This window comes from Pollachius pollachius (genome assembly GCF_949987615.1).
Source record: "Pollachius pollachius genome assembly, chromosome: 1".
Lineage (NCBI taxonomy): Eukaryota > Metazoa > Chordata > Actinopteri > Gadiformes > Gadidae > Pollachius > Pollachius pollachius.
The window spans coordinates 35,546,901-35,570,900 of NC_136934.1; the positions used below are offsets into that span (position 1 = coordinate 35,546,901).

Here is a 24,000-nt window from a genome sequence, read left to right on the forward strand (position 1 = left end):
AGCACAACTCACCGCACTTGTAACCGTGCGGACGCTTGGGTCGTCGGCGGTGTTACTTTGCATCACACGCGATGTTTCACGGCCGCTACGCCGTAGCGACGCGGCTGTGGAACGTCCGCCGCGGCCGGTGCACCGGATAGGAGCTCCGTGGCGCTCACCCCTGATCGCCCGTAGCCTCGGTCCGTCTCAGCCTCCGCGCCTCTCGTTTGGTTTGGACTCTCTGTCGTGCCTCAGAGAAAAAGTAGTCATCTCTTGAGAGATTCCGGACGCGTGAGATATGCACACATAGCGATCATCGAGGAGTTTAGTTTTTTTTGTTTCTACCATCCTGAGATAACTTGAAGAAGACGCGTGTTGGAGACAGCGGTGTATGCACCGCTCTGGCTGCCCGAGTGCAACGTTTCAGGTTGGTTCGGCAGGGTTTGACTCCTGTATTTCTCCTTATATTTATTGTTGGGTGTCTGTGTCTGTGTGTGTGAGATGTTCGTGTGTGTGCGTGTGTGTGTGAACTGTCGCTCCTTCTTAAAGGTCATTCACAAATCCTGACGTGGACTCCGCACAGATCCGGGTTGGGAGTCCTTTGCCCTCTTGTTTAGAGATGAGTTGCCTCGCTGCATATCATGAATAGAGAGTTCATGATCGTATGCATGCTGTGAAATAGTGGTGGGAGGTGTGTGTGTGTGTGTGTGTGTGTGTGTGTGTGTGTGGGGGGGGGGGGGGGGGGGGGGGGGGAAGTGTGGCCTTTTACTTTTGGCTACAGGCATCCCAGTTGATTTTTTATTAACACAATACATGCAATGACATGTTAATACAAACCTACGTGGTTGTCATCCCAAAGTAAAATAAGTGAATATGTAAAGATCAAATCAAAGCAAGTGGTATTATTCATGCGTCATATTTGTTTGATAACCCCTGGTATCTTGTGGATACGAATTGCATTATTTTAGTGTTTTTTTTTTTAAAAGTGTAATCTCATGCACACTAGCAAAAATGTGAAGGAGTGAAAAACAAAGCTGTGCGATATTAAAACCTCCCCAACATAAGGGCTTCCCCGCAGAGCCGCCAAGGAGCTGTGGGATGGCAGATGCTTTGCATGTATGTACACCACCCCAGGGTAGACCTGCCTTGATGCTATTAGAATAGATATTATAATATTATCCATCTCCCCTCTGCTCCCTAATGCACTCTTCCGGCTTATATTCATTTTTTTTTTTTTATTACATTTGACTTGAGACCCAAACCCTGGGAAATAAGTTTTAAATAGCCTTATGAGCGGCTCAACAGTCTGTGGGCATATCGTCCTGACTTGTTTTGTGTCCTCTAACTCTATCTCTTTCTTCTTTTACGCACACTTGTACCAAAAAGAATAAAGTGTCAATAATTGATGGGTTTTAAATCCACATGTTTAAGTGTGAGTTAGAGTGTGTGTGTGTGTGTGACACACACAGCGTATGTGTGTGTGTATTTTTGTGTGTGTGACACACAGTGTGTGTGCATGTGTGACACACTGTGTGTGAGTGTGTGTGTGTGTGTGTATTTTTGTGTGTGTGACACACAGTGTGTGTGTATGTGTGACACACAGTGTGTGTGAGTGTAGATCCGATGAACTGGAGGCAGTGCCAGTAGCAGTGAGGTTTCTCTACCCACCCAAGTGGAATCTCTCCCTAAACGAACGCGTTTGCACAAAAAAACGGGCGTCTCATTTTGCGCGAGACACTGGGGGATTGGGTAACGGGACGGGCATGCATTATGCAGGCATGCGGCTAAATAAACGGGGGCACCGCATCATCCGGCACGAAACCCCACTGGGTCTCTTCAGGCCGCACCACGCAGCCCGGATGATGTTTGAGCTGTTTCTGTTTTGTTGCTGTTTAATGTTTGTTTCGTTTTTTAAAAGTATGTTTTATAGTGCTGGTCATGTACAGGAGCTGCCTGCGTCTCCGGGGACGTTGACTCAAACCCAACACAAATTGCTTATTGTCAGTGGGTTTGACGCCTCACCTTTTTTCTTTGGAGTTAATTCACCAGACACACACACACACACATACACACGCACACATACACACACAACCACACACAGTCACCCCGACTAAGTCTAAGACCCCCACTCTCTCTCTCTCTCCCCCCCCCCCCCCCACCCACCCCCCTACCAGGTGATTGAGAGCAGAGGGGCTGAGCATGATGGATCACCTGAGCGAGGCGTGCCTGGGGAAGGAGAACTGTGATCTGGTCAACAGTCTGTCGGAGGCCAAGGCCCCCCCGGCCAAGCTGGCCCGTCTGGAGCAGAACGGCAGCCCCCTGGGACGCGCCCGGCTGGGCAGTACCGGGGCCAAGCTCGCTGGGGTCCCCTACAAACCACCGGGACACCTGTTCAAGACCTGCCACAAGAAGGGTGAGCCACGGGCCCACGTCTGCCCCTCTTTCTGTCTCTGTCGGTCTGAAGTCTTTGTCTTTTTGCCTCTGTCCGTCTGTCTGTCCTCTTGCCTCTGTTTGTCTCTGTCTGTGGATTACGTTTGTCTGTCTATGTGTCCCTCTCTGTTCGTCTGTCACACACACACACACACACACACACACACACACACACACACACACACACACACACACACAAACCGACTCCCTCTTCTCCGAGCCGATACAATTGTTGCCGCGCTTTTCTCCTCCAAAACAAACACCTGATCCTCCTCCTCTCCCTCCTCATCCTTCTCCTCCTCCTCCTCCTCCTCCTCCTCTTCCTCCTCCTACTCGCCAGTGAAAGCAGCCCTTTACTCATGGATTATGACATAGCTTTTTAATATAGCCGCTATTGTCTTGTGAATATCACGACGCGGGCAGCGCCATAAAAACAAACTCTAAAAATCTCTTTACGGCATTTTATTTTATTTGCGGTTGGTTTTTCTCCAAATGCCGGGGAATGAGTTCTGTGGAACCTGCAGGTTTACTGTGGCAATAGCACTCATTAAAGTTGCTCTGTTGGTTTGTTTGTTTGCTTGGCTGCTGGGCCCTGTTCTTGGTGCACGGGGGGAGCGTGGAGTCGATGGCGTAAGTGTCCTCCGATGGGCCATTGCTCTTATTTGCGTCTTTAATCTGCGTGTCGCGCTCCAACCGAGAAGGCTTAATTCTTCACCTTCATCATCCGGCTCCTGTTGGCCACCTCTCCTTCCTGCAGCTCCTCCTGGTGCCCCTCACCATCTCTCCCCTCTCCCCACCTCCTACTGCCACCCTATCTCCCCCTGTCCCTCCCTATTTATGCCCCCTCTTGGGCTCTCCTTTCTCACCTCCTCCTCCTCTTCCCTTCTCCTCTTCTATCTGCCCAATCCTCTCTGTCTCTCCTCCTCTCCTGCCCTTGTACCTCCTCTTTCTCTTCCTCCACCATCCGGCCTCTGCTCCCCTTGCGGTTCCCATGCCCATATATATATACGTTTTAGCCCTGTCCTGGTTTCTCCTGCACTGGTCCAGAGAAGCGTGGATGAGGAGGAGGAGGAGGAAGAGGAGGAGGTTAGGTTAATGTGGAGCTCCCGTGGGCCTCCATTGTGTCCTGCACCCCCCCCCCCCCCCCCCCCCCCCACCCACCCAGCAGTATTCACCGCGGCCTCCTCTGTGGCTCCCCACAAACAAAGCCGTTATTGATCCCCCCCCCTACCCCACCCCCACCCTCCAAATGAACCTACACAGCAGTCTTTATTGTCAGATCTTTATCTATTAGAACCAGGGGAGGAGAAGACGAGCTCTTTCAGCACATTCCCTGGCCTCTGCCGACCACACCGCCCGCCTCCCCTCTCGCTGTCACCGTCTGTGTGCGTCGCGTTGACTTTGCCCTCCGTCTGCGCGTGTCTTCCAGAGAGGAGCGGCGTGAAAGAAACTTCGGGGAAGTGAACATCCACAAAAACACAGTTGCTGTTATCTGTTTTCTTTCTTCTGTAACCCTCCCCCACTGCCCCTTTCCCTCCACATCCCTACAGCCTCATCAGTTTGGCTGAAGTACCCGATCATCAACACGGAAACTATTATATCATTAGCATCAGTATTCATTTTGCCGGGGCCTCGCTGAGGTGTATTTCTATTCCTTGGTGTCTCTATGATTCACAAATAGTCATCTTTTTGGTCATAATCAAAAGCAGAATCCAAGTCTTCCCAGGCACCCCCTGGAGCCTCCTCCCCTAGCCGTGGTCGGGATTCACTCTCCCAGAATTCCTAGAAATAAAAAACAAGAAAACAAATAGTACAACAAATAGTACAATGGTACAACGCTTCCAGTTATCTTGTGCAAACAGCCCACGTTTAGACAAAACCTTCAGCAAACAAACGTTGGCGCCGGACGCGAGCGATCGCTCCCCCGCGGCCCCGCGGACGCCGTAAACGGCGCCGTAATGGACCACAGAATAGCGCCGTAGCGGTCCCAGTCCTCTGCTCCGAGGCGTCCGCGGGCCATCCGTTGTGCCCGGCTCAGCGCTCACCGCGGGCGCAGCGGAGTACGTCCTCATCATCCGCGTTGCCGGGGGGAACGGGGGAAAGGCCAAGCTCTCCCCGGACGCCCTCCACCTCTCCCGGAGATTTGAGGCGTGTTGTTTTATTTGCGGCGACACAACGGCCGACATTTGCGCAGAGTGTCCGTGCGTCCGTAGACAGGGATCAGTCCTCGCCGAACGACCGGGGGGGGGGGGGTGTCATGTGTGTTTACACAGACTGGAAAACCTCAGGGAGCCCGGGGGTACACCTGGGAATGTGAGCGATGCATTGTGGGAGGATTTCATTTGATGTCTGGCAGGACATGGGTGAAAGGACATTGGACATTTCTTTGCCTCCGATGCAAAACAGGCTGCAAAGACAACAAGCGGCAAACCACGATTGGGTCTCAGAAATGTTTGGGTCTCCGAAACTTTTCTGCTACATGCTACGCCCTCCCAAATGTTTGATTCCCTTTTCCTAATCACCCCCTGGTGGGTTGGGTCTATCCCCACCTATCTCCATGTTAAATATTTTTCTGCCGCCGTACAGTCGGGGTGAATATATATATGAGGACCTGGGGGCCGGCTGCTTATGAGATGTAATAAAGAGCCAGCGGTGGAGGCTGGCGCGTGGCGGTCCCTCCCCGGGAACAGAGCAGGTGAGGGTGTGGGAGGACCTAGTGGAGTGCTCCCTGCACCTCCCCCTCTTGCGGCTCCTTTTGAAGCGTTGGGTTTGAGAACCGTGTTTCTTATAGTATTCGCCGTACCGACATACGTTTTTATCACCGTGCCAGTGATGAATGTGACTCTGTGTCACAGAGGACCACGCGGACAACGAAAAAACCTCCTTTTTATCTTACATACAACTAGCCGCACACATGCGTGCATACACACGTGCACACAGACACGCACACAGACCCCACATACACACACACATACGCGCAGTATTGAACGGCACCATTTGTCATGTCTTGGGACCCAACCAACCTGCCTCCTAACTCAGTGTGTGTGTGTGTGTGTGTGTGTGTGTGTGTGTGTGTGTGTGTGTGTGTGTGTGTGTGTGTGTGTGTGTGTGTGTGTGTGTGTGTGTGTGTGTGTGTGTGTGTGTGTGTGTGTGTGCGTGCGTGTGTGTGTGTGTGTGTGCTCACCTCTGCAGGTAACATGCTGCCCGTGTTCTGCGTGGTGGAGCACTACGAGAGCCCCATGGACTTTGACAGCAAGGAGGAGCACGCCGAGTTCGTTCTGGTGCGCAAAGACCTGCTCTTCAACCAGCTCATCGAGATGGCCCTGCTGTCGCTAGGTTACTCCCACAGCTCCGCCGCACAGGCCAAAGGTAAGCCACCACTACCCCACAGACAGAGCCGCCTCCCTGGGGGCAGGAGAGCCGGGAGGACTCCGGGTCGCATGGGTCTTTCTGCAAGTTTCGCTGCATCGGCATTAGTTGTTTTCCAAAGGGCAAATATAAGTTGATATCATTTTTGTTTAGAAGTAACAGTAGTTAGTAGCAGTACTAGTTAAAGTAATAGTTTAGAGAGTGGTAATACATTATAGTGGAGTGGTAAATGTTGTAAGAAACAACAATCAATCTTCTAAAATAAAGTCATGGTGATTATGACAGCCTTTTATGATGTTTGCGCCATTAGCTTTTTGGGGAAATGTTATAAATGTGCAATAACATTTTTATTTTAACACGATAACATTTTATAGATTGAAAGGGATGTGAAATAGATTTAGCCGTTGTTAAATATGTATGTGTGTGTGTGTGTGTGTTTGGTGTGTGTGTGTGTGTTTGGTGTGTGTGTGTGTTTGGTGTGTGTGTGTGTGGGTGTGTGTGTTTGCTCAGGTCTGATCCAGGTGGGGAAGTGGAACCCGGTCCCTCTGTCCTACGTGACGGACGCGCCGGACGCCACTGTGGCAGACATGCTGCAGGATGTCTACCATGTGGTCACTCTCAAGATCCAGCTGCACAGGTACACACACACGCACGCATGCACGTCCACGCACATACACACAGACACACACACACACAGGCAAACACACACACACACACACAGGCACACACAGGCGCACACAGGCGCACACACACACACGCATACACACACATAGACACGTCATCTCTGACTGAATCCCACTGACAGGATATTTTAATACCGTTTCTTCTCCCATCTCATTCCTCATATATGTTTTACAATATTCATTATTCATCTCACTGCTGTGCTTGCGTGTGTGTGTGTGTCTTTTTTGTGTGTGTGTGTCTATGTGTGTGAGTGTGAGTCTATATGTGTGTATGTGTGTGTGAGTTTGCGGGTTATTGAAAACTTATATAACAAGGACACTCTTGCATGGAGACACACTTGTACAAAAATGGACATTTTGATGCCCACCTGCTCACACTATAATCTGCACACACACACACACGCACACAAACACACACACACACTCACACACACACACATGCGTGCAGCACTGCCAAGTGGTGCTGGTGTGGAGACCTGCGCCAGCTGCATGCTAACCCAGCGTTGTGTAGCCCTCTGGAGAGCTGTTCTCTCTCCACCCTCTCTAACACTCTCTCTAACTCTCCCTCCTCTTTGTAGCCTCTTGCTACTCCCCTCCACTGTCTCTCAACCTCTCTCCACCCTCTCTCTAACTCTGTTCCATTCTCACTCTACCAAACTCTCTTTTGTTCTCTCTACCTTTACCGTTGTCTCTCACTCTCTCGTGCTCTACCTCACTCTCTTTACCTTTGCTCTCTCTCTCTCTCTCTCTCTCTCTCTCTCTCTCTCACTACACCTCTCTCTGAATTTACTGGGTGAAGCACCCGCCTCCATGGAACAACCACACACACACACACACCACACAGAATCACACACATCAGAAGACCCAGGTTGTGTTTATTTCTGGCATGTATGTATGCACTCTCTCTCTCTCCTTTCTCTCTATGCCTCCCTCTCTCGCTCTCTCGCTCTCTCTCTCTCCTCTCTCTCTCTCTCTCTCTCTCTCTCTCTCTCTCTCCCTCTCTCTCTCTGTTCATCTCTCCCTAGAGGCTATCTCTCACGGCTAGAGTCGTTTAAGGTGTTCTGGAGAAAATGATGTGTGTATGTGTGTGTGTGCTTTCACGTGTTCGTGTTTTTTTATTCATGTGTGTTTGTGCGTGTACATGTGTTTGTTTGTGTGTATGTGTTCTTTTTTCATATGTGTTTGTGTGGGTACATGTGTGTCACATCCCATATCTCATTTATTCTCTCGCAAAGAAAACAGCGCTCACACACATGCACGCACACGCGCACACACAAACACACACACATACACACACACACACACACACACACACACACACACACACACACACACACACACTGGCACAAATGCACACTCTGTTTGTTTATTACTACAGATTGATCTCAGCACTTATTTTCAATATTGATAATTTGACAACCATTTTTTTAAGGCATTTTGGATTCTTACACACACACACACACACACACACACTCACACACATGCATGTTGCAGTGGAGAGGCAGCCGGTAACACCTTAAATTGTTTGGCCAAGCACGGCGAGCTGGGAAACTAGAAGTAACGCGTTAATAGTGGCCACATGCAGCTGATGTATAATTCATGCAGCAATCCAGCAGATGTGTTGTATAAAGTAATTAACTAATCAGAAGAATCAGGCGGGAAGGGGGTAGGAGGGAGGGAGGGGGGGAGGGGGGGAGGACAAAAGATGGGAGGGAGGAGAGATGGAGGGATGGAGGAAGGGATGGATGGAGGGGTAGCGATAGCAAGGGGTGGAAAGAGACAAGATGGCAGAGAGATGGAGGGAACATTGGAGAAAGATGGAAGAGAGAGAGAGAAAAAGAGAGAGGTAGAGAGAGAGAGAGGGAGAGAGGGATGGAAGAGAAAGGATGGGAGGGAAGGAGGGAGGGAGTGTGTGTCTCCAGATGCATCTGCTTGATGTGCCAAATGAAATCTGTCTGTCTTGGAGGAACGCTTGCAGCACAAAAGGTCTGGTGAACGACAACTCACGTGTGCTCGTCTCTCCCCCTCTCTCCCCTCTCTCCTTCTATCTCTCTCTCTATCACTGGTGTCCCTTTCTTTTGTGTCTTTTCCTCTGTCTGTTTGACTTCCTACCTCACTGTTTGTCTTTATCTCTCTCTCTCTCTCTCTCTCTCTCTCTTTCTCTCTCCCAACATCACTATCTCCATTATTCTTTCCTACTTGCTTTCTGTCACTCTGACTTCCTCCCCCACCCCCCCCCCACCCCCCTTTCTCTTTGTCTTTGTACCATCCTCCTCCTTTATTTTGTCTCCCATCTTTCTCCCTGTGTCTTTGTAATCCCGTGTTTGTCTGCAAATCGGTCTGTCTCTATGTCTCTCTCTATGACTGTCTCTCTGTCTCTATGACTATATCCCTCCCTCTCCCTCTCTCTCTCTCTCTCCCTCCCTCTCTCTCTCTCTCCACAGTTGTCCTAAGCTGGAGGACCTCCCCCCAGAGCAGTGGAGCCATTCTACAGTAAGAAACGCCCTCAAGGAGTTACTCAAAGACATGAATCAGAGCTCACTGGCTAAAGAGTGTCCTTTATCACAGGTGCTGGAGCCCAGTCTGCCAAACAAACAAACAGAACCCTGATCTCTTTTCTTTTTAACACACACACACACACACACACACACCGAACCCCTCAACCCCACCAGCGCCGATCCTTCCTTCTCTCATCGGATGCCCAGAGTTTGAAAGCGCGTTAGTTGGTAAAACAAATTAGCCATATTGTTCACCGCAATCAGTCGGGATGGAAATATGCCGGGGTTTTTTCTGCCGGTTCTGTACGAAAAAAATAGTTTGGATAGAAATTTGACATTTTCGTTGACGTTATTTCAAAAATAATCACACTCAGTTTTATTATGTATCTATATTATTTTCAGTCATAACCTCAGCCCCAAATTTGATGTTCTTCTTCCACTCGAACGGCAGAAAGACGGACGTTTCTCAATGTAATGTTGTGAAAACAAGTGTGAAGATACGGATAGGGATCACTAATCTAACACGATGCAGAGGGGGGCTGCAGACAGCCCCGGGCTGTGTGGGATGCAGTGTTGGATGCGGTTGTGTTGTGAAGGATGTTGTGGATTGGTACGTTGGGTTTTCTGGCCTGGGAGAAGCACAGGGGAACAGCAGTGATTCTATATATCCCATAATCAGAGTCTGGAACAGCTGGATAGCCCCTCTATGGGGCCATTGGTGTGTGTGTTTGAATGTGTGTGTGTGCATGTGCGTTTCTTTCTGTTAACTGTGTGCATGTGTGTCGGTTGTGCGCGATAGATTTGGATGGATGCATGCTCTTTTGTGTGTTCATTTTAAAGGTTTTTAATATGATGCATTGGCAGTGTAATATGCTGTGTTGGGGTTTGTGCATGGAGCTGATTGTGTGGACGTTGGTTGTGTGCTTGAGCCTTTGAGTGAAGCCAATGGTGCGCATGTGCTTTTCTGTGTGTGTCCGTGTGTGTCTGGGTGTGTATGTGTGAGAGAGAGAGAGAGAGAAAGCCAGCTCTCCCTCAGGCCACCGTATGGTCACCTGGAGACTGTCATTTTCAGTTTGTGTGTGTGTGTGTGTATGTGTGTGTGTGTGTGTGTGTGTGTGTGTGTGTGTGTGTGTGTGTGTGTGTGTGTGTGTGTGTGTGTGTGTGTGTGTGTGTGTGTGATTATGTAAGGAGTCCCTGGGTGGCGTTCAGGCATAGCACGGCCCGGTCCAGTAATCACCCTGTTTACGGTCCATATGTGACGCTAGCTGCAGGCTAGCACTCAGGACCTGGCTCTCTCCCTAGGTCTCTCTACCCTCTCTCTCTCTACCTCTCCCTACCTCTCCCTACCTCTCTCTCTGGCTCTCTCCCTAGGTCTCTCTACCCTCTCTCTTCTTAGGTCTCTCTACACTCTCTCTCTCTGGCTCTCCCTACCTCTCTCTCTGGCTCTTTTTTAGGTATCTCTTCCTCTCTCTCCCTAGGTCTCTCTACCCTTTCTCTCTACCTCTCCCTATCTCTCTCTCTGGCTCTCTTTCTAGGTATCTCTCCCTCTCTCTCCCCAGGTCTCTACTCTCTCTCTCTAGCTCTCCCTACCTCTCTCTCTGGCTCTCTTTCTAGGTATCTTTCCTTCTCTCCCTAGGTTTTTCTACCCTCTCCATCTCCATCTATCTACGCCTCTCTCTGGCTCTCTCTAGGTCACTCTTCCTCTCTCTCTAGCTCAATCCCTAGGACTATCTAACTCTCTCTCCAGATCTATCTACCCTCTCTTTACCTCGCTCTGGCTCTCTCTCTCTCTGTGTCCCTCTAACTCTGTCAGTCTCTCTCTCTCTAGATCCCTAGTTACCTCAGACCTAGCTATCCCTTAGATCTGTGTTTCTCTCTCTCTCTCTCTCTCTCTCTCTCTCTCTCTCTACCACCCTCTCTGTATGCGGGGGCGGGGAGCCGCTGATGTGTAGATGAACTCTAGGCCATTAGGATTGTGTGACACACAGGTCGGGCCTCAGATTGTGCTTGACTGAGTTGTGTCCTCTTTATATCTCCCCTTTAATGATTCTTTCTTGTCCTGTCACCTCTTAATCTCCATTCTAAATGTCGTTCTAAGGCTCCTAAAAAGTCAGATATGTAATTAAAGGTAATTATCCGCCACCTACGGACACAGTGAAGGCAGTTGGAAGAGCAGAGGCAGAGCCAGGTTACGCAGTATTATTTTAATTTTTATGTGACAAAGTGAGGACCTCAAATACTGACAGCTCATAACAATCTATGGTTATTCATAACTGTTTTATTATTATAAAACAGCGGCGGAAAGTTGCATTTTTTAGAATTGAGGTGAGTCAGTTTGTCGTCAGCTTTGATTACAGCTGGTTTGTATGGGAATACCAAGAGTGTACGTGATACTTTTTTATCTTCACAACGTCATATTTTCTGCCGTGACATTGCAAGGTCATCGTTGCCATGGTTACCCCCCCCCCCTTTTCTTGGGTTCCATGGGGTCGGTCAGAAAAGTTTGAAGGGAGGTTCCCCAAAGTCGGGATGATCGACATTGATTTATGGGATTAGCATCATACTGAGAGAGAAATAGAGAGAGTGAGAGAAAGAAAGAGAGAGAGAGAGAGAGAAATAGAGAGAGAGAGAGAGAGAAATAGAGAGAGAGAGAGAGAGAGAGAGAAAGAGAAAGAGAAAGAGAGAGAGAGAGCGAGAGAGAGGCTTGACACACCTCCCCACTGAAATCCTTAAAAGAGGGCTAAGGAAGGGAGGAGGGGGGTTGCGAGTACTTTGTAAAACACAGCTTGTCTCGGGCCCCTTGTCAAACATGTAGTCTAATTCTTGTGTAGCCGGGGCCTTGCTTTGTGTGTTTGGCCTCCGAGGGCCTGTATATAATATAGGGGAGGGGGGGGGGTGGGGGACATATGCTTACATCAAGTAAATGGAACGTGCCAGTGTCAGTAGTCTTGCTGCCGGTTCTCACCGACGCACTGACTCTTCACCTCACTTAGCTAGTCCTCCCCCCCCCCGCCCCCCTCCCCCATCGCTCCCCCATCACTTGGAAACCATAGCGACAAAGGAGTCACCCACACTACAACTACAACACGTGCACGTGTTCGCGCACACCCACACACACACACACATACACACACAAGCACACACACACCACACACACACACACAGTAGAGCATCCCCTTGATGCACCAGCTGCTGTGTTGCGTAGCAGCAAAACGGCATCGGAGCTGCATCAGAACGGGTGTGTGTTTATGTGTGTGTGTGTGTGTGTCTGTGTGGTGTGTGTGTGTGTGTGTGTGTGTGTGTGTTTGCATGCTGAGAGGCCAGACAGAAATGAGAGGACCTCTTCCTCCACGTGATTTAAGACTTCAGGCTGGGCTAGGCTGTGTGTGTGTTTGTGTGAGTGTGTGTGTGTGTGTGTGTATGTATTTATGTGTGTGTGTATGCGCCTGTTTGTGTTTAAAGGTGGTATACGTGCTCTGGAGTGTGTACATTTTCCTCTGGATTCTCTCTCTTGATTCCCTCTCTCTGTCTCCTTCTCTGTCTCTCTAACTCTCTCTCTCTCTCTCTCTCTCTCTCTCTCTCTCTCTTGTGCTGTCTTGCCCTTTCTATTTCTTTTCTATGTCTCTCTCTCTATATCTCTGTCTGTCTCTCTCCCTGCCAATGACAGGGCGTGCAGTAGATGTTGAGTGCTGATAGAGGACCAATGCCACTTCCTGGTCTAGCAGATAAGCTGCCTGTGCTGCAGATGGCTATCACTTATAGGTTCTACACACACACACACACACACACACACACACACACACACACACACACACACACACACACACACACACACACAAACATACACACACACACACACACACACACACACACACACACACACACACACACACTACCTGTTGATTAGCCTTGGCACAGACCTCCCTTCCGGCTGAAATGGTGGTCACAGAGGTTCTGGTTATCTGTGTGTGTGCGTCTGTGTTTGTGTGTGTGTCTGTGTGTGAGCGTTTGTGTGAGGGATAGAATGAGTGCAGAGAGTAAATAAGAGGTGTGTGGTGTAGCGTGCACCACTTCTCACACTCGCACACACACATAGACAAACACTCATGCAGGCACTCACGCACACACGCAAATTCAGACACACACACACGCACAAACATACACACACACACACACACACACACACACACACAGTTGTGGGGGCCCTTGTGAGAGGAGAAGTGATGTATTGAGGTAGAGAGCTGATTAATGAGGACCGTTTATTAGAACATCTGTGTCAAACATGGCGGAGAGAGAGAGAGAGCAAGATGGGGATGCTGAGAGAGAGTGAGAGAGAGAGAGAGAGAGAGAGAGAGAGAGAGAGGGAGAGAGAGGGAGAGGGAGAGAGAGGGAGAGAGAGAGAGGGAGAGAGAGAGATAGCTGGGGACATACGGAGAGAGATTTAGAGTGTGTTGTTGGGCCATCTTGTGTTGTTCTTTATGAGTAAAGCCACACCCAGATCCTCAGAGAACCCCTACAGTGTGGTCGAGGAGGCTGCTATGTATTTTAAGGTTATGTTCTGATGAATGGTGAATTGCAGAGGAACGCCCACACATGCTAGTGCCCTGTTAGCGTCACACTACGTGGACTCATTCAACACATTTTAGATCCAGTTTAACCAGATACATGTTTGACCTGATATGACAGGATGATGAACGACGTTGAAAGGCACCTCTATGCTTTTTTGGGACGCGTCCCATGTCGACCTCAGAGGGGGAATCCCCTCTATCTTGTGGATCTACCCTGTGGCATATGGGCAAACACTGTCGTCCCATAATTCAGTTGTACTCGTTTCGTAGCAGGACAACTTTATCGATGTATTGTTTCTAAACGGTTAGAAGAGATGGGCTGTTTGGCATCTATTTCTTCTCTAGAGGTTTTGGTGTACCGTATTACTTCTAGCGTGAAGTTCAAGGTATAGACAGGGTAAGAGTTTAAGAGTGTGCTTCAGAATGTGAGTGGGTGTGTGCCCGTGTGTGTGTGTGCATGATGGCCCCCGCCTCGTCTTGTCGTGCGCACCAGTCTGCCAGAAGGCCCCCCCCCCCCCCCCCGAGCGCACGTATTAAAGAAAATGATAAAGATGGCATACCTGTAATTTGAAAACAGATGGTTGAGCACTTTTGAATATTTATAACAATCAAAAAACAATTTCTCCTGCGCCAAACCTGCTACCTGCCCAGGGGCCAGCAAGGTGCTAAAACATTCATTTTAATGAAACGGGGAGGGAGGAAAAATGTAAAAAGTAACAACTAAAATGCTTTTTTTCTCCATTCCTTCCTGCTGTTACCAATGTAAACGGATGCGATGGAATTGACTGAGGAGGGGGCTTAGAGAAAAGGATGGGGGGGGGGGGGGGGGGGGGGAGGTACCTAGGATACTTACACGCTCAGCACGGCCCCTGAACCCCTTGAAGACGTGTTTTCTGTCCCGAACAGATTGTGTAAATATAGACGCAGAAAGGAACCCTCAGCTGTTTACGTTGCGTCGCTTCCCAGATGCTGATATTTAATAAGGCACTTTATTTTTTTCCCTTTTGCAATTTTTTTATACAATCCGTTGGCTTTATTGTTCCATGGCCCGATTGAAGGTAAACATGTCCGATGAGGCGCGTTCTTGATCTCCACAAAGCTAATATTGTTCCCGCACTAGCACGAGTCTTCCACTCCCACGCTTACACCCCGAGAAGAGCGCTCTGATAAAACTCTGTGGCGCCCGGTTAGAAAAGAGAAGGTCATTCACTTTGTTTTTGGTTTGTTTTATTAATGTTTTAATTATTTTGCTTATTTCCATCATCTTTGCACACTATTTATATAAATTCATGCATGTCTGACTTGGGCCTGGTTATTATTATTTCATAATTATTCTATTTATTTTAATTATATTTTATTTTTATCGGTTTTGACTTACTTCTCAACTTCCAACCGTCATTTTCCAAGCAAATTCAGTGTATGCTACAAATTCTTAAATATTATGTCTGAACATCCCACATCCTGAAACCCTCTCTTTCTGTCCACTTCTCTTTTTTGCTGTCTCTCTCCTTTTCTCTCTCTGTCTCTTTATCTTTGTCTGCTCGTGTGTGTGTGTGTGTGTGTGTGTTTGTGTCTCTCTCTCTCTCTCGCTCGCTCTCTCTCTCTCTCTCTCTCTCTCTCTCTGTCTCTCAATCAATGTCTCTCTTCCAGAGTATGATTTCGTCTATTGTGAACAGTACTTACTATGCAAATGTGTCGGCGGCAAAGTGTCAGGAATTCGGTCGCTGGTACAAACATTTCAAGAAGACAAAGGACATGATGGGTAAGCAAAACGCTGGGGCGCGCACACAAACCACACACACACACACTCGCACACACACACACACACACACACACACACACACACACACACACACACACACACACACACACACACAAGCGCACACTCCCACATGCACACACACACACACACGCGCACGCCACACACACGTGCCACACACACACAAGCACATACACAGACACACAAACACTGCAGTTGACATTCCAATTCACCTTCCTCCCTAGAGAGAGTTTTATTTGTGTGATATCTGCGACTTTTTCGCGTTCATCTGAAGCACATTTCTATCTTATGATCTAATAATTCCACATCTTTCAGTGGATGCTATCACAGGTGAATGGGCTGCCATCTCTGATTTATCCACAGCGCTTTAGCAAAATATTCCATCGATAGCTCAGGCAAATTGAGAGCCCCTGGTTCCTGTGTGTGTGTGTGCGACTGTGTCTGCTCACACACAACAAGGCACACAGAGATTCAGATTGGCAATGAACGGAAAATACGACAATGCTGTGAGCATCTCGTCCTGAAATCAATTTGATTTTCTCTGAACAGTGCTCTCTTTATGTCATTTTGAAGAAACACTTTCTGACCCGCCGGGGAAACAAGGTTACGTTATTAGCCTTAATTTAGCGCTGTGGCTAAAGATGGCGTTCCAATATAGTTTAAATCTCTTGATGAAGTGCAGCGTCCTGCCGGGTCCGAGGCTGTGTGTTAATGACATGGCCGCGTTTTAGCCTTTCCCAAATCAGTTGGAATCCTAGGTTATTTTTCCCACTCATTTTTTTCCCGATTTTTTTCGGTGGGGCTGCTCTCTCTCTCCCTCTCCTCGCTGGCGTTAAAGATAAGGTCATGGAGTGTGTTCACACCCTTGTGCCTCGCTCGTCGCTGCTCGGTTTGTTTAGTTTGTTAATGTTTTAAGTGATATTTTCTATCGTTATGCTACACCTCACCTGATCCTCATCGGTAAATCCACATATCCACTCCAGGTCCGCGCCCCCGTGTTAACCCTGAGCTACAGTACATCACGTAGCCTTGGTCAAAATTACACTTAAATACACCTTGGTTATTTTGTCCACTGAAAGGCATCCGTATCTTTTATCTCGCTATGAAATTTAGCGAGACTAGTCCGGAATCTCACAGTAATTGGTGAACAATGTTCCTCGATGTACTGAATTTTTGTGTCGTGTGTGTGTGTGTGTGTGTGTGTGTGTGTGTGTGTGTGTGTGTGTGTGTGTGCGTGTGTGTGTGTGTGTCGTGTGTGTGTGTGTGTGTGTGTGTGTGTGTGTGTGTGTGTGTGTGTGTGTGCGTGTGTGTGTGTGTGTGTGTGTGTGCTTGTCTGCAGGCATGCGCCAGCCCTCCCAGCTCGAAGGGTACCTGGGGACCTGTGTTCTCCGAGAGAGCCCACGGGCCAACGTACTAGGTATGAACGCACACCTACACACACACACACACACACACACACACACACACACACACAATAGGGTTCATCCATTTTTTTTGTTTACATTTTCTCACGCTCAAATATGTACACACTCTCTACCCACTCATGGGGCACAAACAAACACACGCGGGGGCACAAACTCGCGCCAGCGACGTTTGTTTCACACGCCACGCCAGGCCAACCCATTGCCACAAAAGCTGCTATCGGAGCCTCAGGTGCCAGCCCGTTGCCCATGGCGACACACCCCGCCTCCCTTGAAGGGCTGATAATGGGGTGCCCAGGGGCCCCCGGGGCCCTTTAGGCAGCGGGAGCACAACCCCCCCCCCCCCCCCCCCCCATACCCAGGCCGGGTGTTCAGCCTGACCCTAATCCACTCCAACCCCCAACCTCCTGCCCCTCCGTCCCCACACCCTGTGTCCTGGAGCCGGGAAGGGGGAGGCTGGTGTAGGCAAGTGTGCCGGCTGCACCACGCCAGGCCTCCACCATTCAGGCCTGAATCTCTGTCTGTCTGTCTCTCTCTCTCTCTCTCTCTCTCTCTCTCTCTCTCTCTCTCTCTACATCCCTCTCTCTTCCCGCCTCTCTCTTGGGTCTGAGTGCTGGAGGCCTCGAGCTCCAACCCTTTCCCAGTGTTGGTGTTGGAGGTCTCTCATCAGCTGAAGTACCGCAGCCTTTTAGCTTTCAGCCAAAGACGGGAGATCTCTCTCTGTCTGCTCCTTCAGCCCACATCGCCCCGTTTGCCTCCATTGTGCCTTTATTTTTTAATCCACCGCTCTTTTGTGGCGGGAATCCACACGTGAGGAGGACTATGGCGTTTTCTCCTCCTTCCCTCCCCGGCCTCCTCCTCCTCCTCTTCTCCTCTTTTCAATTTGCATGGAAATGCCTGTGTGTGTGTGTGTGTGTGTGTGTGTGTGTGTGTGTGTGTGTGTGTGTATGTTGTGTTGTGAGCATGCCCCCCAGCAATGTGTGTTAGTCAGGCATATATACACTGCAAACACACACACACACACTGCGGTGGTGCGTGAATTGGCATGGGGTACCGTGGGCGCCGGGGAATGCCAGGGATTATGGGAAAAAGATGTGATTATTACCCAGATTTTTCTTTCTCTTCTGGTTTTTTGTCCCCCCACCCTTCATCTTTTTTCCCTCTTCTTTTTATTTATCTTTTGCCTGACAAGCGTTCAATAGGGGCGCTTTTGGCCGGCCCGCGCTCTGATTAGCGCCAGTTAAGATCTTAAACACAAGGCCTCCAACGCGCCATTATTCTGGGATATTTCTGGAGAACATTCCATGCACTTAATCTTTTATCTGCACGTTAAAATATTCAGCTTATTGAAGATCTCCCTCTTACCGTGTACACACACAAACATACATACACACACACACACACACACACGCATGCATACATACATACATACATACATACAGACAGACACACACACACACACACAGGCACACACTCCCTAGACACCCAGCTTAACAACATTTTTTTTTTCCTCTTAGCTTCTCAGAATGTGTTTTTAAATATTTTTTTAAAGGGGTTGTCGTGCGCTCTTTAGGTGTTAATGTTTATATTTAGTGCACCCCCAACTCACACCCACACACACATCGTAAAGATTCGATAAAGATTGTGTGTGTGTGTGTGTGTGTGTGTGTGTGTGTGTGTGTTTGTTTGTGTACAAGTGTGTGTGTGTGTGTGTGTGTAGGCGGGCTGGTCGGGTGGGAGTCGCTGCTCTAAATACACATTTAAGATGCCGTGGATACACTCTGGATCTAAAAATTATAGTTTTTCATCCGATAAACACATAATTTAAACCTTTAAAGGTTTAAAATCTTTACAGATATACTAAAACCGCTATTATAGACTTACATATTCCCCGCATTAGAAGAGACGCCAAAGATATTACCACCAAACAATTATTTATTTACTGGTTTATATGCGACGTGTCTGCACTGGTACGGTGGAGTCCAGCTCACTGTGCAGTTTATCCCCTAGTCTGTCTCTCTTCATTCTACATTCATTATGTTCAAATTTAGGTCCCAGCAACACAGCCCTCACATCGCTAATATTAGAATTAACGATCTAACACACACACACACACACACACACACACACACACACACACACACACACACACACACACACACACACACACACACACACACACACAGAAACTTCCGCACAGAAACATACACATAAACACACACACCCAGCTCTCACACTCTGGCCCACAGGTTTTTGTGCTGACATGATTAGGCCATGAACAAACCCTTACCCTCAGGGGATGTGTTTTGCTTCATGCGTTTGTGTTTGTGAGTGTGTGTGTGTGTGTGTGTGTGTGTGTGTGTGTGTGTGTGTGTGTGTGTGTGTGTGTGTGTGTGTGTGCGCGCACCTCCTCTTTAACAACGCAGGCTGCTAAAAATAGTCCTCCATGTGGAATTTGAAAGGTAATATTTAACGGTACACACACACACACACACACACACACATTGACATTTCCCAGTCCTTGTGGGGACACCCGTTTCAAACACAAAAGACTTGAGGCGTGAGTACCATTTAGTGTGTAAGTGTCCCCACATGCGCGTGCTGCGAGCACACAGGGTTCATATGCCGTCCCCTGACCTCACAGTGCAGTCAACACAACACCGCCACATCTCACGGCCACCAGACTTGAGATCGCAGGGCCAACAGTGGGCCAGTGTTGTGCAATGGTGTGTGCAGCCTCTCAGACCTCACTATAAACAGTCCCCCCCTCCAGCCTCCACCCTCCTCCCCACTGCCTGCAATTAAGTTTGTGGAAGAGCTGCAACTCTAGTGAGCTGGGACGCCTCCAGACCCCAGTGACCCGGCCGGTAATAAGCAGTAATTAATAGAATAGATGAAAATTGAATCGCGGCCTTTTGTCACAGGAGTGTTCTCCGTCCTCGCTTAACAGGTCGGCGCGAAAGGCCGAGGGATATTTATGTTGAGTTGACGGCACTGAAATCGCTTTCATTTATTTTTTTGCTTCCTCTTCTCTGCGGTTTGTAGCTTTGGCGCCGGCTACATATTGGTCTTGGCTCGCTTCCCTTTTGTCTGTGTTGTCATTAGAGTGCCCTGAATCACATGAATCACACTGAATCACATTAACGGCCACACCTCTCCTCCTCTCCTCCTCTCCCTTCACTTCTTGTGTCCTCTCCCCATTCCTTTCAACCCTTCTGTTCTTCACACTTCTACCTTCCACCACCTCTGCGTCCTCTCCTTTCTCCTCTTCTCATCCTCCTCTTCTTTTCCTTCTTCCTCCACCTCCTCCACCTTCTCCACCTCTTTAAACTCCCCAACCTCCCTCTTCTCCTCCTCTCCTCCTCCTTCTCCCCCTCTCCTCCGACTCTTCCTCCTCCTCCTCTTCCTCCTCCTCCACCTCTTCTTTCTTCTCCTCCACCTCCTCAACCTCCTTCTCCTCCTCCTCCTCCTCCTCTTCCTCCTCCTCCTCCTCCTCCTCCTCTACCACCTCCTCTTCTTCCTCCTCCCCCTTCTCCTTCTCCTGCTCCTCCTCCTCTGCAGCGGAGATGGACGGTCTGTCAGACCTCTCCCCGCCGGGCTCCAACCACAGCGGCGGGCACAACCACAACCACCACCACAACCACCTGGGCTTCACCCAGCAGCAGCAGCCCATCCCGGGCAGCACCGCCGAGCAGACGCCCTCGTCTCCGGTGCCCCCGCTGGCCCACGGGCCTTCGCCCCACGGCGGCGGCGGTGGCGGCGGTGGCGGCGGTGGTGGCGGCGGCGGCGGCGGTGGCGGTGGGCAGCCCGGCGGTCGCCAGCAGCAGCCCCCTCCCCAGATCCCCGCCGGCCTCCACCACCCGGGGCTGGTTTCCACCCCCATCAGCCCCCAGCTGGTGAACCAGCAGCTGGTGATGGCCCAGATCCTCAACCAGCAGTACGCCGTGAACCGGCTCCTGGCGCAGCAGTCGCTGTCCCAGCAGTACCTCAACCACCCGCCCGTCAACCGCGCCTCGCTCAGCAAGCCCATGGACCCCCAGCTGGGCTCCAACGCCGAGGTCTCCATGGAGATCTACCAGTGGGTGCGTGACGAGCTGAAGAGGGCGGGCATCTCGCAGGCGGTCTTCGCGCGCGTGGCCTTCAACAGGACGCAGGTGAGCCTCAGGGTCTCAGAAAAGTTTAAAAGCAGTTCCAAGTGAGGAATAGAGGAAGAGTTGAGTAGGGCTTTAATGTTGACGTGAGGGACACCCTTTTTGCACTTTCTGCTGTGTCACCTGAATTTGGCATCTTGGATAAGCGGAACACATCCTTTCTTCTCTTATGAAAGGCAGGTTGGTGTAGTGGCTAGGGTGTCGGGCTCCTAGCTGAAAGACACTGGGTTTGATCCCCCACTGTAAGCTGCACTAACCCCTGCCTGCTCCTTAATGATCTGTAGCTGAGGTTACTGTCAGTGGTGTTGCATCAAAGCACCCACTAAAAGACTAAATAGCAACTAGGGCAGTCCGGTTCCTGATGAGTCGTGTTTTCTGACCATAGGTTGGCCTCCTTTCTGAGAGGCCTGAGAAGGGGGGTTTCAAATCCGACATGGCAACCCTTCAAATTCATTTGTTCTGCTTGCCAAATTTGTCATCATGACAAATGTCCCGTGGGTATAAAAACATGGGTGCAAATACGGTATACACACTGTGTCTCCCTGGCAAATCAACTGGGTTGATTTGTCTATCTTAGAGGCCACTTTTGCAGTTTGATGTAGCCATAGCTTCGGCTATTTTCCAACAAACATACAGAGACCTCAACACCCAATCTATAGGATAGTTCACAGACTGCACACAGAGGCTGACAGACCTAACTTTCGACTTCAATATATATCCCCCCCCCCTCCCCCCCCCCCCCCCCCCCACACACACACACACACACACACACACACACACGCAGGCACGCGCACACACACACACACACACACACAAACAGAGGGTAGGCGGGGGACAGCAGCAAGCTTTATGAGACCTTTGACTGGCTGCTAAGTCGCCGTGTGTAAAAAAGAGTGAAAAAATAGATTTCATCTGTATTGATTGGAATCATACCACTACCTCCCTCACAATGACGCACAGAAACAGACACAGACACACACACACACACACACACACACACACACACACACACACACGCGGCAAGGCAAGCTTATCTGTGGCAGATATGAAGAATCACCCTGGCAATGTGCCTTGGGAGCCTTATTATTTATTAGATGTGTGCGTGTGTGTGTGTGTGTGTATGTGCGCGGGCCCATGGTTGCCTCTTCATAAAAGGGGAAAGAAGCTGGTGCACATGGGCCTACTATGTGGAGGGTGCAAAGGGGTAGGCCGGAGGTGGCGTTTGGGTGGAGGAGGTGGTGGTGGATCAGGGTGGAGGGGTTCGGGGCCAGGATGGAGGAGGTCTGGGATAGGATGGAGGTGGTTTGGAGGGTGGAGAAGGAAGCAGGGGAGAACGAGGTGCAGTGAAGGAGGCGGTGTAGGGAAGGGGTTGAGTGGGTAGAGTTGGGGCTGATCTCCTTAACAGATAGACAGAAAAGGTCTGATGAAGGGAAGTGATAAATGCACCACGCTGAAGACTAAACATGCAAATAAACACACAGACACACAGACACACACACACACACACACACACACACACACACACACACACAAGGCTTCTAGTTATCTCCATACCTGGGTGAAATCTGTGTACAGTCTGGCTGCTCACTGGGCCTTATCTCCCTGTCTCTGTCTCTACCCACGCCTGTGCATGAACACCCGTACGTGGACGCCGAGACAAGAAAAAGGATTAGAAAACCCCCAGAAAGATAGCCTCTTATATCCCTTCTGATAAACCACACACTCACACACACACACACTCACACAGACACACACACACACGCACGCACACACGCACACACACACACACACACACACACACACACACACACACACACACACACACACACACACACACACACACACACACACAGTCTCACCCCCCCACACACACACACACACACACACACACAGACAGACACTCTCCCTTCCCCCTCCTCCAGCATGTCCACACTACCAAACATCTCAACAGGCTTGTGTGCCGTCGGTTGGTTTATTGCCAAACGACGCCTATTTACGGTGCTAGCTGAAGCGGGGCCCAGGGACCCCGCCGCGCGTCCGAGGGCCCCGTGAAAGGAGCCAATCACTTGTGTGTGACGGCGGTGCCAGAAGCACGCTCCTAATGACGGGATTCAGCGCGAGTGAAAAGCTCGCCGAGTGCGCAGTGATTGCTCCGCCGCGTCGCACGTTTCGGCATTCTGCCGCGCGATTGGCTGATGAGAGCCAGGGGCGCACGGGCGACACGCACGGAGCTCATCGAGAACAGTTAGCGGGGAATAAAGTCCTTTTATCGTAGCGACAAAGCGAGAATGTCCGCACGCGCGGCTGCGGTATAATCCTTCGCCCCTAGTTCTCCGTCTTGTTGCATGGAGAGCCTTATTCGATTCAATTGACTATCTCCACGGTAACGTGATACACAAAGTGTATAGTGCGAACGCTTTGGTCAGTCGAACAACTGCTTTTCGTATTTGAAGGCAAACACAAAGTCATTTTGACATGAGGTTGGGAATATTCTTTTAACTAGAAAAACTAAATGCATAAAAAAAACCTTGTCGAAAACCGACTGGTGATACGAGAGGGAGCAGGGTGTACCCAATAGGGGAAGGAAAGAGGTGCAGTGTGCTACATACTCATCCCTGGCATACCTCAGCAACAGTCCCTGGGAACGAATGCTGAAACACATCTTAACTAGATGGACTATTCCTGTGCTTATTCCTGATTGGCCACAGCTTACTGACTTAACCACTTAACCGCACCAAAAACAAGCCAAATCTAACCCAAACCTTCTGGACTATTTTAACTTCAAAAATAATTACTCCACTACCCGAACTTCACCACCCCTTAATCTCATACCCGAACTTCGCAGTTTCTTGCAGATGATGTAAATAACCAGTGAGAGAGAGATAGAGAGAGTAGTCTGTCGAGTTGGAGCCCTGCTAAATATGCTCCTGGGCTCTGCAGAAGAGAAGTATAGTTTAAATACCGACTCCCTAAAAGGTAGTATTAGCTTACGTTCAAGTACTGTAGTTGCATTAAGAGCCTCACATCACCGCAGCTATCTCCCAGTCTCCAATTACACTCTCTTTATCTAAGCATCTCTCTCTAATGGGATTTATCTGACTCTGACAGTGTCTCTCTCTCC

The 24,000-nt window shown here is 49.6% G+C and overlaps 1 protein-coding gene across 4 annotated transcripts in view; it reads left to right on the forward strand.

The window, feature by feature from the left end:
* Positions 1–24,000, forward strand: part of satb1b (SATB homeobox 1b) — a 64,469-nt gene that overhangs the window by 13,024 nt on the left and 27,445 nt on the right. For 2 of the 4 annotated variants that reach the window (XM_079758268.1, XM_079758270.1), the window contains exons 2-8: positions 2,154–2,392; positions 5,602–5,778; positions 6,289–6,415; positions 8,906–9,029; positions 15,178–15,289; positions 16,647–16,724; positions 20,290–20,882. In XM_079758268.1, coding sequence (XP_079614394.1) covers positions 2,179–2,392; positions 5,602–5,778; positions 6,289–6,415; positions 8,906–9,029; positions 15,178–15,289; positions 16,647–16,724; positions 20,290–20,882 — 1,425 coding nt within the window. In that variant the 5' untranslated portion in view covers positions 2,154–2,178. Of the gene's footprint in view, positions 1–26; positions 407–2,153; positions 2,393–5,601; positions 5,779–6,288; positions 6,416–8,905; positions 9,030–15,177; positions 15,290–16,646; positions 16,725–20,289; positions 20,883–24,000 lie in introns of those variants that run through there. The other 2 variants (XM_079758269.1, XM_079758271.1) reach the window with 2 other exon arrangements.